The following is a 19,362-nucleotide window of genomic DNA, read 5'->3' as shown; positions in this document are numbered from 1 at the left end:
ATCAATATTAGTCACTGTCTGTCAGGGCACCATCTTCTGAGGTCGCTGTGAGGACTAAAAGACACATGCACATCAAGGACCTGGCACCCCATGTCCAGCACAGGGTTCGTGCTCAACAACAGTCCCCTCTCTATGGTAAAGCCCTAACAACGTGTGACAATTCTAGGAGAATTAAAGCTTACTCTGCTTTGAAAATTCATGGGATTGCGTGGATAATGGGACAACTCTTCAACGACGCAGAATTAAAACATTTTTAAAGGAAAAAGAAAGAACACCGTTTTATTAGCATTTAGACCATTACAAATAATTTTTATCTAGGCATTTAAAGACATTCCCGAAAGACATCTTTTTTTTTTTTTTTTTTTGGTACAATGACTATTAGGAAATAATTAAAGTAAATTCCTTCTAAAATCTTCAGTGATTCAAGCTTTTCATGCAGATACACCACCCACTAATTAGCACAGAATAATGAGGTTTTTACTTCATTCTCAACAGTGATCTTGCATTGAACAAAAAAGTGCTTCCCCTCCTCGGAATCACTATCTGTTCATGAGCCAGAGCAGACTTGGCTGGGGAATCTGCCTCCTCCCGGCCTCCCTACGGTGGGGCCGTGTCCTCGCTCTCGAGACTTCGCTCCATTCAGGGCTAACGGGGCTTATTTGAGACTCAAATAAAAGTCAGCCCCCCAAAGGATTATAATGTAACTGAGGGAGACAGGCCATGGACACCAAGTCACAAAGGCAAACTGTTAACACACAAATATCAGATATTACAAGCAAGTGGAGTAAGGGAATGAACGGAAGCAAGAAAGTCTTCAAATGAGAGGCCAACTCTGAGCAGATCTTTAGAAGGAAAAGAGATTGAGACAGGGACACTGGAAATGGGGAGGGGTGGAAGCAGGGAGCTGAGCAGACAGAACAAGCTAGCCACTCTGCTTGCGGTGAGTTTCAACTCCAACATGGCAGGAGTCCCTCTGCAGGTGTGTGCAGTGATGCAGGAGGGAGGGACCCACTAGAAGGCTCTAATGAAGAATGTCTTTCTGGGGAAGATCCACCAGTAATGTGCATTTAAATAATTGCTCATCAGGGACACCTGGGTAGCTCAGTCGGTTTAGCAACTGACTTTGGCTCAGGTCATGATCTCACAGTTTGTGAGCTGAAGCCTGGCATTGGGCTCTGTGCTGACGGCTCAGAGCCTGGAGCCTGCTTCGGATTCTGTGTCTCCCTCTCTCTCTGCCCCTCTCTTGCTCATACTCTGTGTCTCTCAAAAATAAATAAACATTAAAAAAATAATAATCACTCATCAGACACAGCAGAGCATAGGACAAAAAATAAAACCCAAATTCTATTCTCTAGTATAAGTAAGTCTCATGTTAAGAGTTATAATACAATTTAATTTATTAAACCCAAATTTATAGCTAACTTATGGGACAAATATTCATGTTACCAAAGGATCCACCAGGGAGACTCTTTTACATGGAAACCTACCCAGTAAGTACTTTTAAATATTTAAATACCATGAACTGTACCATCTGAAGCAAGGGGAAGGAAACCAGGGTACTGCAGTAGATAAAACTAACGGAAATAAAACTACAGCACCTTACAAACTACGGTGTAAATCAGAGGGGACATACCTGCTTTATTCATATACTTTTTCAAGAGTAAGTCTACCCAAGAAAGGTAGAGTCTGATGTACACAATTTACTATTAAAATCTGAGCATTTTCTTTTTTCATTCACAAATGCATTTCGTGGTTACTTTGCTTCAAGTATCAAGAAATCTTGTTTCAGGGCGCCTGGGTGGCTCAGTAGGTTGAGCATCCAACTTCGGCTCAGGTCTTGACCTCACGGTTCTTGAGTTCGGCCCCGCGTTGGGCTCTGTGCTGACAGCTCAGAGCCTGGAGCCTGCTTCCCATTCTGTGTCTCCCTCTCTCTCTGCTCCTCCCCCGCTCACGCTCTCTCTTTCAAAAATAAACATTAAAAAAAAAAAATCTTGTTTCACCAAATGTTTGCTGTTTACCTTCCCCTTAAAGAACCCAAGACAGTCCTGACTGAAAGTCCTGTCACGCTGGACCTCAATCACCAGAGTCCTGGAATGGCAGCCGGCCTCCTGGCCTCGCTCGATGAGCTTTACAAGCTTACAAGCTCCAAGTGCTGTGCCCAGAGGGCTAGGACAATTTAAGTTTCCTAAACGTGGTTTACACGCTGACCCCCTGACGGGAAGAGATTTTAAGCCTTCCTAAGACAAAGGCGGGACAGAAGATGCTGTCACAGCAGCGAACCACCACTGGACCAACCGTAATTCACTCAGCAGATTCTCAACTGTAACCAGATGGTCTGGAGCAGAGGGAGCAGAAAGACGTTCACTGTTCTCCACCACCACGGCTGAGGAGCACCCAGAGCCAGGGGGGCAGGGAGGCTTAGCCAGCTGCCTATCCGCTCTGCTACTCAATTAATAATCGGTGGGGGGGTGGGGGGGAGCCGCCTGGGTGGCTCGTGTGAATGTCTGACTCAATTTCAGCTCAGGTCATGATCACAGGGTCATGGGATCGAGCCCCGTGTCAGGCTCCGTGCTGACCATGGAGCCTGCTTAAGATATTCTCCCTCTCTCCCTCTCTCTCTCCCTCCCTCCCTCCCCCCCCTTTCTACCCCCACCCCTCACCCCTCTCCCCAACTCACGCTGTTTCTTTTTTTAAAATTTTTTTTTTCAACGTTTATTTATTTTTGGGACAGAGAGAGACAGAGCATGAACGGGGGAGGGGCAGAGAGAGAGGGAGACACAGAATCGGAAACAGGCTCCAGGCTCTGAGCCATCAGCCCAGAGCCCGATGTGGGGCTCGAACTCACGGACCGCGAGATCGTGACCTGGCTGAAGTTGGACACTTAACCGACTGCGCCACCCAGGCGCCCCAAAAAAAGAGAAAAAAAGAAAAGTCCTGGAAGAGGAGGAATGTAGGGTGCTGTGCTAGCATCCAACGTCTGCAGAAGCAAGCCTAGACTGCAGGTGCCAAGCTGCCTCAGACTATCTGGCTACAGCATGAGTAACAAGCAAGGGGCATCGGAGACCAGTCCTCTGGCCCAAATGCTGGGAGATATAGCTGGCAGGCAGCAACACCAAGACAGGAGAAAGGGGGAAAGACCGCTGTCTGGACTTGGAGGTGTCAGCGTACAGGATATAAAAGTGTGTGGGCCTAGGAGAGCCCGTAACAGGAAATGAACACACGAAATCCAAAAACTACACAACATCCAGACAACTGAGTATCATTCAGCACCACAAGACAAAACATAGAGGAACCTTAAATGTGTCTTATTAAGTAGAAGGAGCCAAACTGAAAAGGCAACATACTACATGGTTCCAACTGTAGGTCATTCTGGAAAAGGCAAAACTATGGACACAATAAAAAGGTCAGTAGTTGGTGGGGGGGGGGGGGGGTGAACAAGTGGAGCCGGCGGGGGATGGGGGCGGTTTAGGGCAGTGAAAATACTCTGTATGATATTATAATGATGAAAACATGTCAATTAAGCATCCAACTTTGGCTCAGGTCATGATCTCCCGATTCACGGGTTCAAGCCCGGAGTGGGCTGTGCTGACAGCTCAGATTCCATGTCTCCTTCTCTCTCTGCCCTTCCCCTAGTCACACTCTCAAAAATAAACAAACATTAAAAAAATTTAATACAAAGTTTAAAAAAAAAAAAAAAAAAAAAAAAAAAGAATGCACAACACCAAGAGTGAACCCTTGAGTAAAGTGATTAAGAGCGTCCGAGTAGGTTTATCAACTGTAACAAACGCGCGCTAAGGGGGGGTGCCGATAAGGGGGAGGCTGTGCGTGTGGGGGCAGGGCGTATATGGGAAATCTTTGTACCCTCTCCTCAATTTTGCTGTGAACCTGAAACTGCTCTAAAAAAAAGTCTTAAAGGGAAAAAACACACACACGATAAAATTATAGCTAAATCCCAAGCGACTGAGAAATACAAAATCATGGAGAATCACCAGCTAAAGAATTACCTGAGTGTCCGTCAACTAGACAATATTAATAAGTAACAGAGACAAAATATCCAGTGATGTCTACAATGGATCTGAGTGTGCTGCTTTTCAAGCTTTAAGAATCCACCAACATACAAGCCCTTGAAGGACAATTAGATGATACGATCAAAATTACAATGCATATTCCTTTTAACCATTAATTCCTTTTTAGGAATCTGTTCTATAGACATACACATAACCGCAGGGCTGTTCATTAAAGCACTGTTTGAGAGGAAACAAGACTGGAAATAACCTAAGTGTCCATCTGGGGGGAGCAGATGAAATCAGTTATGGCCCATCTCATATAATGGATACTATGGAAAGGGATAAGGAAGCTCTTCACGGGCTGCTATCTGCAGGTCTGCAACAATGTGAACAGTTCGTTTCCTTACTGTAAGGTAAGGTAAGAAGGAAAGGCAGAAAGGGGGCAAAGGAACTAAGAACAGCGTCTGCCTGAAGAGAGAAACCGTGGAGAAGAGCACAAGCTACTCGCAGCGGTTACCTGCGACACTAGGTAGAGGGAGGGAGGCTTTCACTCTACAGCCTGCGTGTCCTCTCATTTTTGAACCATGCGAAGGAACTATTCGTTTAAGTAATTAAAGAAATTGATTTTTTTTTGTCGGGCAGCCCCTGGGGTGTCCAGGCCCCGGTGATTAGCTCAAGCCCAGATGATAACACCTGGAACACTTCCAGTTGGGAGCGTCTGCAGTTTGAAGATGGAACCTGAAATGGGTTCAGTATTAGTGTAAAATAGTTTTAGTGTTCACATGAGCTTAAAAGACAAAAGAAAAAGCACTTTAAAGAGGGACTTTCCAAAAACTACTTTTTTTTCCTAAAGGAACGTGACGATCTACATATAACATTTTGTAGCCAACATAATGGTAAGATAGATGTTGCTCACGCTGGGAAAGCTGACGTTATTTTAAAATAGTCAAAGAAACATCAGGTGGCTGTCAGGTCCTGCAGCTTCTAGCACATCTGTGAAGAAACCTCTACTTGAAAGATTCTCTTAAAAATCAGAGCTTGTGACAAAGGAAGGGATGACTGGACATTACTCTAAACACGATCACATTTTCCTGATGTGTGTGTCTCTGGATGGCGCCTCTAAGTTAGTCTGCACTTGCTCAAGTCATTTGTGCTACAGGTCCAAAGATTTGTAACAGAATTAACCAAATCTCCACTTCTCACCATTTGATAGATTCTCCTAACCACAAATACTAAAGATGTTTTGCTTTGGATGTGATTTACTCTTTCACTAGTTTTGTGATGCAAGTATTATATTTCTGGATTTTTTTTTCAGCATCGAGAAGACTATGAAGTGCAGAGAACCCCCCCCCGCCGAACTATCTTCAGTCCCCCATCCCCAAGAAAAACAATTTCTAGAGATTTCCTTCTGGAAGTCTAAGTACACACACTTTTTACTCCTAAAAAGGATCTAATTATTATGTATGTTTTCCATCCTTTCTTATTTAATAACTCTCAGACTTCTCTTCCTTTTGAAGGGAAGATCACTTTCCCTTCCCCAAACCAGCAACAGCAGGCAACTCAGCCGCCCTCCTCCTGAAGGACCTTTCGGTCACCTTAGTGTTTTGCGATCTCTAGGTTGATTAACTAAACTAATGAAGAGACCTGGAGTGAACGTGAATATTCTTAGAAGTCCTACCAAACAAGAGACTGATTTTTTACTGTATCCTCTTGGTGTACAAACAGGTTGTTAAGCTAGAGACACATGTATATCATCAACTAATAAGGCAGGTAATCAAAACCACAGGTTTCAGGAATCCTTTCCAGAAACTGAGTAACTATAAACCAGGTGTGAACTGGCTGCATGACGGGATGTGCAACATGACAACAGTAACAGAATCTCCGACAGTCTTCAGGTGACATGAAATTCATTTTTACTAACGTTTTTACTAAACCTTAGTTAAACTAAAGTTTTTACTTTAACTATAGTTTAAACTTCAATTCTCAGTTATGGTATATAAACTCTAAAATCATTTTATGTTAAGTACAGCACCAAAATATTTTACCATAAAAAAAAAAAAAAAAAAAGGATTTTTAGAATGAAGCCTGCTCTTCAAGTATCAGTATTGCCAAGAGCTCTGAGACATTGATCAGTCTGGGGCCACCTACAGTGGAGCATCATGTGAGCTGTGCCACATACAGGAACAAGCAAGAGAGAGCACGGGCTCCCACCTGTACAGTATGCTCTAGAATGGCCCAGAAGGTTGGGGATTCCGAAGGCAGGAGAGGGAGGCCTTCCCCAAACCTTCTTCTGTGCCATTTCCAAGTTTGGGCTCTATGAATATGTTACCCACACTCTCAAAAACAGTTTTTTAAAAAACTTTTTCAAGAAAATTCTGTTTGTGCAAAAATCTCCTAACAAATTAAGTACACGAATTGTGATTCGTGGGGCTTCTCCTCTCACAAACCCGGCTTGTGGGGAGGGAAGGCAGCCGTCAGCTCTCCTGCAGATAGGAACCTGGATGAAAAAATACACCCTGGGAAAAGCTGGTCTAGATTTCTGAGAAGCAATCACAGTAGCTTCCTCCAACTACCCTGGACGCAATGGGTTTCTAAAAGTTTGTATTGTTTTCAAACCCTAAAAGGATGATCTGGACTCCCTGGTCTGGCACCAGGAGCTGTCTACACCCTTACCTTGCCTTCAGGTGCCCAGACCGACACCCCCACCCCCAAGGTGGTCCTTCCTCTGAGCAGTTTCCCTGACCGCCCGTCCCCGGAGCCCCGCATCCTCCCAGCGCTGATCAGACTGTGTGAACAGACAGGCACCCGTGGGCCGCTGGACCACCTGCCCGCACCACCACTCCTCTGGCCCAGGGGACGGAACCACCGTTCTGCGGGAGCACCACAGACGAGCGGTATCCCACACATAATAAGCACGTATCTCTGATCCGAATTACCTAAGCATTTAAATCTCTGAGTAAAAGGATGAGGTGGGACAGCAGAGCCTGGCCCGGGCCCACCCAACACCCGGCGCAGGGCCACCCCAGCAGTCTCCGCCTCTCAGAAGCAAGACCGCATGGCCTCTACATGGTAGCCCAGTGAGTATACACCAAAGATAAAACCGGCTTTTGCAAAACCTGTTGTTACACACTCAGGAGTTTGGAACATGCTTCCATACCTTCACAATGGCTACTTATGCTGTTCCCTACCCCCGGAACGGTACTCCCCACCCCCATCTCCTACTCATCTTCAGGTCTCCATGCTAACCTCACTTCCCCCAGAAGGCCTTCCAAGACCTTTCGGAAGAGACCGTCCTGTGCCTGCATCGTGCAAGGGACCGTCACCTCCCCTCCTAGGTACTCAGTCACACCTGACTACAGCGGCCTCCCACGAAGGCAGACACCGGACTTGGACTCGTGTCACAGTTTCTCTAGGACTGGCGCCACAGGGCAATAAGTATTTTCTAAAGGAGAAAAAAATCCTAAATCTAAAACAACAAATATTTTTCAAAGCGTCTTTAAAAACTGGTCCCTTTGAAGGATGGTCATAAATACCTTCAAGAAAACCATGAACAAACGAGAGAAGTATGTGTCCTCAGGGCTGTGCTGTACAACACAGCAGCCAGGAGCCACAGGCGGCTGTGTACATTTACATTAATTAAAATTAAATTTGAAATTTAGCTCCTGAATCACATTAGTAACAATTTACTCAACAGCCACAAGCTGCCAGGAACTCCGGCACTGGGCCGTGTGGCTACAGAACGTGTGTGTCATCATCACAGATAAAGTTCTACTGGACGGCGCGTAGAGGCTATCATGAGAACACTGGCATTTCAAACAGAGGGAATGGCCAAATCTACTCTCTTACTGTTGGGAAGAGATCAGTTTTTCCTTACACTTTCAAAGACTGAGAAAGTCACCAGTGCAAGCGGAAATAGCCAACTATCTCCCAATAATTCAAATGACTCTCTCACAGATTTTTAAAGAGAAGTTCAACCCTGGGCAGACTGTGCTCTTCAAAAAAACCCAATCGCACTATGAGTAAGAGGCGTAACGACAACGGCACAGAAAATCTATCACTACTTCATTACTTTGTGTCATTTTCAATGAAAGTTATTTAGTAAATAAAAGGTAAGTAAGATTTAACGTAAAGGCACAAATTCAGAGGAAAAGCTCTTTGTCCACCACGGGGCAATTTTTAGTGGCCAAACCCACAAAGCACCACACCCAAAATACCTAGGAGAATGGCAAATAGTACGCTCCACTGAAACAATTTCCTATGATAGAATCTGTAGGAGAGAAAATCCCCACAATACAGCAAAAAGCTGAATCTGTTCCTTTCCAGACCAGAGGGAGCCGACCCAGTGGGGAGATTAAACTTCACCGACATCCTTCCCACCAATCAACCTGACTAAACTGCATAGCGATCCCAAGGCCATTTTCTCCCCTAACTCTGTTTTCTGAAATGGAAAGATCGTTTTTACGATTCCTCCATACTTGCTTTTCCTTTTTCGCTAAGTCCTAACCTAAATCAAGTCCTTGTTCTGAAACAATACTAGAAAAACAATTCCGTTTCCACTTCAATTTTCCAATACAGAATAGTTTTTAACTTCAAACACAGACTGAGCAAAGTGTGTGAAACTATCACCTGGTCTGTAGGATTCCCAACCCCCAGCCTTTAATTCATTCTTTTGCAAGACTGCCAGACCCCACTCACACCAGCCCTGGTGGGGGAGAGAAATGGGGGGGGGGGGGGGAGGGCGGCACTTTCCCATTTATTCGGCAAGAAATTTCATGGATCCAGTTCTGGGGTCAGACTGCTCACCTGTATCATCCCAATGCCCACCGGCTCAAGGAGAAGGGTATGTCTAACGGTTTCCCACACAGTTAAACACCAGTAACAGCTGCGGCAACCTGCTAGTCACCCAGTATACAAAACTGATCAAAGTGAAAAAGGAAAACTCTAGGGGGGAAAAATCCCTCTTACAGGTGAGACCCCCAACCCACACCCACCCCCCGAGCTCAAATGTAAAGTCACAAGCCCAAGTTGCAGAGCTAATAAGCCGGGAGCTGAGACTCTGTCCACACTGAGCGAGGCCCGGGTGCCTTCCTTACTACCATGCTGCCCGCCTCCCAGTATAAAAAGCTCTGACATTTCCTTCAACTCTGAGTCATGGTTAGAAGGTTCTACTTTTAATCAGGTGACAAATACTCAAAATATTTTAATCCAAAGGAACTGGGTCAAGCTTTTATAGCCCATAATTGTCAAAGCAAACCCTAATTATTTAACAGATTTCTATAGTTCCAAATGTCATCATTCAGTTTGTAATCAAATATCAAATACTCCTTTATTGAAATATTGCACAAGTCTCTCATAACATACAGTTTTTTTTCTGGTCATTTCATCGGTTATTCGAACTACAAAGTGAAAATATGTTTAAGTGGTACCGCTTTGATTTAAAAAAATCCAAAATATTTGGGGGGTAGTGCAGAGGGAAGCCTTTGAATTATAAAAAGAATCTGCTTTACAAGAGAATCCTACAATGCCATTGAACAGCTTACAACTATTAAGGACCTACTACTGTACCCAATAAGGCACAGGTGTATCAGAAAGACTGGCAAATTAAGAGATTTTCAAACAGCAGCAGACGGGACACCTAAGAACAGGAAAGTCAGATAAAATCAGGTGAAATTTTTTCACCATTAGATTTTACTACTGTTAGCGACGGTTCCAGTAAACATTCCTGTGATTGATTAATGGAAATGAAACACGGGGGAAACTGTCACACGGGATGAAATTCCTGTCTGTCCAACGGGAAGGTTTAAAAAAAAAGGAATCCAACTTTTAGACACAGAGCTCAGAGACGGCCCTGCTTCCCCAATTTAGAACCGGACACACCCTGAAGGCAGTTCTTCAGAGGCAGCAACAGTCACCCCTTATACTGTCTAAAATCCTGGGGGAAAAGGAGCCGCCTCCGCTTCGGTGCGTGCCTTCCGTGCGCCAGCTCCCGTGTCTGAAGAGACTCGTGGCTGGTCAAGTCCAAGCCGAGCTGGGCAACCTCTGCTCCGCTCCCACGGGCCCGCACGCCGGCACGGTCAGGCGCTCCCGACAGCGGACCCCAGCCCCCACGGCAAGTCGACGGCAAAAGCCCCTCAAAGGGCACTGACCGCCCCAAGGGCTTAGATTTCCCTGTCAGTGATGTGCTGCGATATGAGAATATTCCCAAAAGCCAAGTTTAAGACTGAGCTGGGCAAGTGTGGCGTCCCTTCCCCAGTCAAGGCAGGCCACAGATGACCACGCCAGCCCTGAGGAGCCCGCCCAGCAAGCGTGGGACGGCATTTCTAAGGCGGGATGCACCCCCAGGCGCAAAGGCCTGAGCGCGGGCTGGGGAACAGCAGGCACACATGCTGAAAACCAGAGCGCGTGGCCCAGAGTTAGAGAGCTTACAAGAGGCCGTCTGGGACAACCAGAGGACTTCAGTGAGCGCCACAGGCCGCAGATCATACCCAGAGGCCATGCACGATGACACTCACAGAGACAAAACTGCTCCGAGTGGCCAAAGAGCTTTTCCCAACATGACAGAAGGCAAGGACACCGGCGGGCTTCCCCAGCGGCCCGGTTCTCCACTCTGGCTCCATAGGGGAGGCCCGGGAAGCACCAGACTATGCGAGCAGAGGGCCCACCAGGCTACTCCTGGTGTGTGCTTCCCTTGGCCAAGCTCCTTACCGGTCCCCAGGATGTGGCTCAGGTGCCCCCCATCTAGACATCAGCCACGGGCTTCTACACACAGCGGCGTTCAGCGAAGAACAGATGAACACATAAAGCCCTCTTCAGATTGCCCGAACTCATGCGTTTTGGCAGTTGATAGCATTTTGTATTCTTTTCTCGAGTTCTGCCTCCAAGTCTTATTTTGCTGACAGTTCTAAGCTACTCAGAGCCATCGATCAGAATCCTTTGTATACTGCTACTACCTAGTGGTACCGCCGACTCAACTGTTGTTACATACACAGTAAAGAAACAATCACATATTCATTTGCTACTCAAAATAGGCTTCAAACGAGTTAAGAATTTTCAAAACACATCACACTGCCTAAGTTTTTGCAATTTTAAAATTTCTTGGTCCTCCTGTTTCTATTCAAAATATATATATAATTGGGGGCTCCTGGGTGGCTCAGTGGGTTGAGCATCCAACTTTGGCTCAGGTCATGATCTCACAGTTCATGAGTTTAGGCCCTGCGTCAGGTTTGCTGTCAGCCTTCAGCACAGAGCCTGCTTTGCATCCTCTGTCCCCCCCACCCCCCACCTCTCCCTGACCTCATGCTCTCTCAAAAACTAAATAAAACATTTTTAAAAATTATATATCTATACATATATATATGTACATATATACACACATACATGCACACACACACACACACAAATGGGCGCCTGGGTGGCTCAGTCGGTCAAGTGTCCGACTTCAGCTGAGGTCATGATCATGTGGTCCATGGGTTCAAGCCCCTGCATCAGGTTTTGTGCTGACAGTTAAGAGGCTGGAGTCTGCTTAAGTCTGTACCTCCCTCTCTCTCTCTGCCCCTCCCCTGCTTGTACTCTCTCTCTCAAAAATAAATGTTAAAAAACTAAAAAATATATACACACATATATAGACATGTATATATCATATACATGTGTATATATGTATATACATACCATGTACATCATATACATGTATATGTATATACATATCATGTACACGTATATACGTATCGTGTACATGTATATATGTATATACGTGTATATACATGTATATATATGTATATGTGTGTATACATGTATATATATGTGTATGTGTGTATATATATATATACATGTATATATATATAAATAACTAAAGATGGAAACAAAAAACAACAGTCTTGACTACAGAATTCTCTCCTATATCCTGAGCGTGTTACACAACAGATCTGCCTGCTCGTGAGCCTGCAAGGATGCATGCATGTGGCTACTGTGACTTCCAGATCCGTTGACAAACAGGCTGCTGGTCCAATGACAGGAGCACTTTCAGTTAGCCAGGACTACAGGGCACACCCACTTTTCAGAAGAGAAAATCGAGGATCTTCAGAGCATTAATCCCGCATTCCATCAGTGTCCCACACTGTGACCCCAAGGGCCAAATCCCTGGCACTAAAAAAAGTTACTAGTTTTACTGGCACAAAGCCACATCCACATGTGTACGTACTGTCTGGGGCGGTTTTCATGCTGAAATGGTAGTGTTGAGTAGTTATCACAGAGACCATATGTCATGCAAAGCCAAAAATATGACCTCTGGCCCTTTACACAATGTCTGTCGATCCCTGTATTCCATAAGAAAGGCTTCGGAACCGTGCAAACTACAGACCCGCTCTCCAAGACTCAGAGCCCGGCAGCAGCTAAGGCTCTGGAAAGGTCTGCAGTAAAGCTCCTCAGCTATTCCGGGTCTCTTATGAGCACAAAACCTTTTTAGAGAAACACTTCTCTGCATGCCTTCTAGTTTCTTGGAATATACTCAAAACGCTGGCTTCGACGGAAGATCAAAGAGGTGGTGTCCCCACTGTCATCCAAGAACCAAAGTGGCTTAAAGCAAGTTCTGCTAATCTTGAACAGCTCACAATAAGGTACATTTCATCCTAACCAGGAAAGGCATACTTTGGCAAAATCGTTTTTAACTCTTTAGTTCTCAAACACACAAAGTAAAAATACAAAGTCAGCACTTACACAGCCCCCAGTGATCACATACTGTCACATGGCCACAGTGGCTACAAGTTAGAAGTCGTAAAAATAGCCTCCAACGGAGCCTCCGTCCCTGTACAAGTCTCTGTCCCTTGTTTCCACGAGGTTTAAGAGTTGGAGGCTCACGCTCAAATGTCAAGCAGGAGTGATTCTCCGCTGTCCCAGTGGGCTGTACTGGGAGGCACCCCTGTCATCGTGCTTATGATGTACTTACCCATCATCATCCCTGAGCAACTCCGACGGTGCACCGTTCTGGCCCCTCGGTTATCCAAAAGCCCCTACTTTTCTAACATGTGTACAAGTAAGCAAAATCGAAGCCTCCACAAAAGCTTACGCTTCCTATTTAGCCAGAACTCAACTAGAGGGGAGAGGGAGCACCTGCCCGGCTACCCTGGTGGGAAGAACACACCCTGCGCCACCTCCCCCTCCAAGAGCTGGTGACGGCCTTCCCCCAAAGATTCACCGCATCTGCTGGAGTTGCGCTACTCAATCCTGCCACGTACCGCAAACTCCTGAATCCACGATCGAGCGAATGTCATGTTTATGGATGCAGATGTACAAAATGAATGGACACAACTGTGCACTTGAAATCAGCCAGGTTTGGTCCTGGTTTCGCCCTTTGTGTTGTTGCTTGGGCAGATCACCTCGCTCAGGTCTGGTTCCTTACCCAGAAGCGGCAGGAAGAGCATCTTCCCGTCCTGCCTCACGGGATGCGGCGAGGACCATGGTGAGGTGGGGGAAGAAGGACACTGGAAGCAAAGCACTACACATACATGAAAGATCATTTTGTTGTACAAGGTACTTTGGTTGGTGACTGTATTTACCCCAAACTTTTTTTAAATACGATTTCCTGTTGCATTTAAAGGGATTCACATCATAAAGTGTAATACAACTCCTTAGGAACACCTCAACAGCACAGGATGAAACAGATCTGTGTTCAATTTTCCAAAGACAGACTTAAAAAACTTTCAACTAACTAGTCTATTTGTCGTGTGTAAATCTGGCTTCAATAAAGCTGACAAAAAAAAAGTCTACTGCTTGCCTGGATATCTATTTCTCCTTCACTGTTAAATCACGAATCCCTGCTGTTGAAACACACTAATATGCTGTTCTAATCAGGACGTATTAAATAAAGACGTTTCCAAAACACCCAGCTAACTACACACTGGAAACACACAGACCTACCTTTTAACGATGGGCGCCAAGTAAAGGAAGACTACATTTGTGCGAAAGTGTTGAAGGCATCAGCGTCAAACAGGAAAATGCTACAACATCTCATAACATTAAACCCAGTGCTGCTCCAGCGCTGAGGTTTGGGGGAGGCCAGCAGCACTATTTTTCCTTCTTCCACTTGCTACCTTCCTTTGGGGCACCGTCTCCAGTCCCCTATCACCTTGGCATACCCTCCGCAGGAGCCTTCCCTGACCTCCTCAGCCATCAGAGACCCCTCCTACCTGTCATCAGAGGCAACGACATTGAACAGAGATGCCACCTTACCTCACTGGCATGTTTTACACACCCCCACGTCCTCCCCGCTAGACTGCAAGCGCCCTGCAGGGAGCACCTGGCTGGTAAGCTCCCCAGGCCGGACCCCACAGACACATACCACATCATGGCAGTCCAAATCACTCTCATGCTACCGAGGCCTCCTCCTGCTGCTGCTCCTAACCCCTCAGTGGCCCCCAAGCACAGAGCTCCCCTCACTCACATTTTATGCAGACAGAGGAAACACACCTTGGTCCGCCTGGCCCAACTTTCTCCTGGGAACCTCAAAAACACATCCCATCACTAAGACGAGGCTGAGTCTCTTCCTACTGTCCCATCTAACCCAATGCCTTTACTCCTTTGATGGTACATAATGAAATTCCTTTGGTCCTTTATTTGCTTAATATATATCCTTAAGATGTCTGTCTCAGACTAGTAGTTATGGGAGACAAGGCTGTACCTCGTTTAATGTACTCGGTGATGATCCCTTCCTTGGCCCCACGCTAACAGACTCTTGCACGATAATGTGACGTGATGAATGTATGAGCAAGGGGACTCGACATCAAGTATGATTATGAACTTTATTCTTAAATGATTTACATTAGAGCTATCAAAAACTTTTTTTATTCCACATTTGGAAAACAGCAAGCCCTCATGCCTTAGGAGGATCAAAACTGGAAAGGAAGGGGGGGCGGGGAAGCGGCCTAGAGGGAAAAATCCTTCCCGATAAACTTTGTGATTAGCAACACATCAAGCCAGTAGGTGACCATCCGAGAGCAGAACTAGCCAAAAAGGCCATTCTTTGGGTTCCATCTTGGAAACCGCTAAATGCATACAGTTGGACAAGCCTTTCTGTGAAGTCTTGTTAGTAATTTATCCCTCCATAAAAAAACAAAATCTGCAATAACCTCATTCAAAAATAGGAAAACTGCAAAGCCATTCAAAAAGTTACCAGTTTCAGAAGGCAAGCTTCAAAGCTGAACTTGCCTGGCATAATCTATCTTTCATACAGTTAAAGACTTTTCACTAAAACATAGCAAGATTAAAAAAGCAAAATCTGTTCTGCAGTAAAAGGTTGTTTCCACATTTCTTACTTCAGAGAAGTTGATGTGACAAAGTAACTCTTTGTCAACTCTTTACCAATTAATAAAAAAGTATTATTAGTGACTTTCCGGTCCCAAGAAACTTATCTACTCCCCCTGCCAGCTCCATCATTTAAGAAATTTCATTTAAACTAGGCAAGAATCTCCTTACAGCAGATTTTTTTTTTTATCATTTCTCTCACTCCTACAGTAATATTCTAGGAACTGTACTAAAACTGAAGCCACAAAATTCAAGTTTTGTTTCAACAGAAGAGACTTTTTAGACCATTAGTAGAAATATGCCGGTGGCCACAGAAATGTTTGCACAAGCGGAGCAGCTGTGTCCACGGCAAAACCGAAGGCATTGCTGCAGCAATATAATTCAATTTGGATCCATTCATTATAAACTGATTTTCAGATGCTGCTACTGCGAGACCCTACTGGAGAAATGCAGGCTGCGCTGGAGACAGAATTGTTCGCAGCGGCGCACAAGTTTTTACTGCAAAGGAGAGGCTCTGAAAGAGGAAATCCAACTCAATCATAACGCTACCATGAACCATCCCAGAAGAGCCCAGAATTGTTAAATGAAGAGAAATTAAAATACTTCTCTTGGGCAACTGATGGGATTACCTCAGAAAGTTTTCAGGGATGCTGTTGCAAGGAATGTTTTATTGAACCTCCTGCCAAAAATTTTTTTTTCTGGAAAAACTGCAATTCCGACATTCCTTAACAGAATTTTTTATACATCTACACTGTAAAAGCCACACGGGCTCAAGTGGAGACTGCAGCCCAAGACGATCTGCTATTTAACTTTCTTTTCAGGTTATACCTCTGAAATTAAACACACCACAGCAACTTTGAGGACGTCCCGCTACCGATGTTCGGGGTGGGGGAAACGTTACGACTTACACGATCAAACAACGAGAGTTTTCAAGGTAACTGCTAAACAATGTCTTCCCAAGGAGCACATTCCAAGAAACTTCTAAGTCGTAACTCCCGGGCTGGCTGCTGCTACGACAGCGCTGCGCACTGTGCTACTAGCTCAGAAAACACTTTGGGTGCCCCCCCTGCGTTGCACTTTTTCCTTCCCTAACCAAGAAACGTACCCTCTTGCTGTCATCCCTCCAGGCAGCCCCGCGTGAGCCGACGCACGGCGGCACGGGGAGGCGCGTGGAATCCCCACGAAGACCACCAGCACGCTCCACTTTACTTTTCCTCCGCCTAAGTACCGCTCGCTTTCGGCGCGCGGGGGGCCTCCCCAACTCCGGGCCGGCCGGGAGCGCCGGGACAGGGCCGGCCCGCTCGGGCCCCGGCGCAGTCCGGCGACAAACTTCCCCCTCGGCCGGCCCGCCGGGGTCCCGGGAGGCGGCCGCGCCGGCCTGCGCCTCCGGGAGGGTCTCCCGGCCGCTCACCTGCGGGTGGGGTCCCCGCCCCCCGCCCGGCCCCCCCCCTCACCTGTGCTGTCATTCGCCGAGAAGCCGGGCGAGCTGAGTTTGGCTCGTTTGGGGTTGGGCGGTCCGTCCAGCAAGTTCTCGGCCATTTTCACCTGCTCGCGGAAACAGCCCCGAGCGCGGGCGGCCGGGCCGGCAAGGGCTCCCGGGCAGGGGGGTGGGCGCCGGCCCCGGCCGGCTGCGAGGGGAGAGGAGCGAGCGCGAGCCGCGAGCCGCGAGCGAGCGCCGAGGGAGAGGGAGGGCGCAGGCCGGGTGGGGGAGGCGGCGGCCAAATCTCAGCCACAGCAACAGCGCCCCGCAGCGCTCACCGCCCGCCCCCGGCCGCCGCCGCCGCCGCCGCCGCCGCCGGCCGCGGCCCCCTCATCCCCTGCCCGCCTCCCGAGCGCGACACTCCGCGGCGGGGGCGCCCCGGCGGCCCGGCCGCCCCCCCGGGCCCGGCTGGCAGCGACGGCGCCCGGCCGGGCGGCTCAGGCAGTCCCCGGGAACATGGTGCCGCCGCCGCCGCCGCCGCGCCGCCGCCTCGCTCCCCCCCCCCCGCGCCCCACTTAATTAATTCGCTCGCGGCCCGACGACCGGGGGGCTCCGGGCTCCGCTCCCCGCCCGCGGCCCGCCGCCGCCGCCGCCGCCGTGAGGAAAAACAATGCGCGAAGCGGGGCCGCCGCCGCCGCCGCCGCCGCGGCCCCCCCACCCCCCGTTCCGCCGCCGCCGCCGCCGCTGCCGCCGCCGCCGCCGCCGCCGCCGCCGCGGCTCCGGGAGGCCGAGCCGAGAGGCGAGCGGGGCCGCCGGAGCGGGCGCCGAGGGCCGGGCGGAGCGGGCCGGCCGGGCGGAGCGGGGTGCGCGGGCGGTTGTGGGGCCCGGGACCGGCGGGGCCGAGTAGATCGCGCTCGAAGCCCCGGTCGGGTCCGCGACAAGATGGCGGCTGTTGATTCCTCAATTAAAAAAAAAAGAAAGTTTTTTTTCTTCTCTTTCCAGAGCCTGAACGGGGAGGGGGAGGGGGCGGGGCACGCCGGTGCGTCACCCCCCCGCGGCGTCACCACGCACGGCCCCCGCCCCGCCCCCTCCACCTGCGCCGTCCGCGGCGGAAAGAGCCGAGCGCGCTCGGGCGGAAGGGGCCGAAGGCGCGGCCGGCGTGAGTGGAGCTGCGAGGCCGCCCGGGCGGCGGAGCTGCAGCGCCTGTGGGACTCCCGGCGCCCGGCGCGGCCGCCACTTTTGTTCTGTTTGCCACTGGGCGGCGAGGGCCTGGGCTACGGCCTGGCCGCGAGCCGGGACCCTGGGTGTGGAGTCGGCGCCGGGCCGGGCCCGCCCGTCCCGCCGGGCGACTCTGCCCGGTCCCGGCTCCTGCCCGCGACTCTCCCGCAGTGACCAGGCCTGAATACTTCCTCTCGCCGGGTGCCAGCGATGCGTCGGAGTCCCTGCAGGTTACAGACCGCCCGCGAGTGTGTGCAGATGGGGAAACTGAGGCAGGAAGTGGCAGGGTCGGGACTCGAACCCTCTCCCGCCAAGTGAAGTGAGGGGGATGCGAGACTCCCTGATGCGACGGGGCTCCCAGGTGCGACACCCTCCTCTGCCCCGGAGGCAGTGAGCGCTGCCTCCCGGGCTGGGGCGCGCTCCGCCTGCTCTCAGGCCTGGAAGGCCTCTTGCATCAGGGCTTGGAGCCTCGGCGTCTGGGGAGCGCCCCCGCCCCGCCCACCACCTGGCACCCCGCAGGGGCTCGGGAAAGGTGTGCGGTCCCGGGGACACCGGCCCGGGGGGCCACTCCCTGCCGGACGGTTCCACAGAACGCTAAGGTGATCACATCGGTGCCTTATCTGCTCCTCAAAACTTGCCCGAGCTTCATCCCCAAGTCCTTATCTGAAAGGGATCACCAGCAGCCCGGGTTCCTAACCAGGAAACCTGTGAGTCAGCGCAGACTCCTCCCTCCCTCTCCACGCAGCCGTTCTCCCCACGTCCTTTACCTGCTCCTCCCCATCCCGCTGCCCCAGAGTCGTCCTGCATCGCACCTAAGTGTCCCTTGCGCTCCACATTTCAACCCACGTAGCACCGGAGCTAACTTCGGGGAAAAAGGGGGAAAGAACTCTGTTTAAAGCAAATAGCTCCTACACACAGAGCCGAAAAGAAAGACTGTACCTATGTGGTCTGTAAAGCAGACCAAAGCATGCACAGTTGTTTGGAATACGGTATATATACATGTGTATATACCAAAAGGATTGTTCTCGAGTGTCAAGACTGAGTGACCTTTCTTCTTTTCTTTGCTTGTATTGTTCAAAATTTTGAGCTACCCTCACCTCTCCCCCGCACATCTGTCCGTTCCGCTTTCCATCCCTCGCCCCCATCACCCACTCCCTCGTACCCACTCGTCCACTAGGAAGTTCCCATAACTCAGGCCTTTTCATACTCTTGCAAACGCCGTTCCCTGTGCTGAGAATATGTATGCTGGCAAACTCCAACTCATCCTCCAGGACCCTCTTCAAATGTCACCTCCCTTAGGAAGCCCTCCTAGCCCACTTGAGGGCTCCCATGGCATTTCTGGGCATACTGTCTTTTTTTTTTTTCATCCATTCATGTTTTTATTTCCATCAAATATCCCTTGGGAGTCTCCTCAGGGCATTG

The 19,362-nt window shown here is 49.0% G+C and overlaps 1 protein-coding gene across 5 annotated transcripts in view; it reads right to left on the bottom strand.

Moving 5' to 3' along the window:
* CREBBP (CREB binding protein) overlaps positions 1-16,977 on the bottom strand; it is a 128,730-nt gene extending 111,753 nt beyond the window's left edge. For 4 of the 5 annotated variants that reach the window (XM_023246594.2, XM_023246595.2, XM_045047926.1 and 1 more), the window contains exon 1: positions 16,757-16,977. In XM_023246594.2, the coding sequence (XP_023102362.2) occupies positions 16,757-16,841 (85 nt within the window). In that variant the 5' untranslated portion in view covers positions 16,842-16,977. The remainder of the gene's footprint in view (positions 1-16,756) is intronic. The other variant, XM_023246597.2, reaches the window with a different exon arrangement.
* Positions 16,978-19,362: the final 2,385 nt, after the last annotated feature.

The sequence above is a fragment of the Felis catus genome, chromosome E3 (genome assembly GCF_018350175.1).
Source record: "Felis catus isolate Fca126 chromosome E3, F.catus_Fca126_mat1.0, whole genome shotgun sequence".
Lineage (NCBI taxonomy): Eukaryota > Metazoa > Chordata > Mammalia > Carnivora > Felidae > Felis > Felis catus.
The sequence above is the reverse complement of the archived record's forward strand: the minus strand, read 5'-3'. Positions and strand labels throughout refer to the sequence as shown.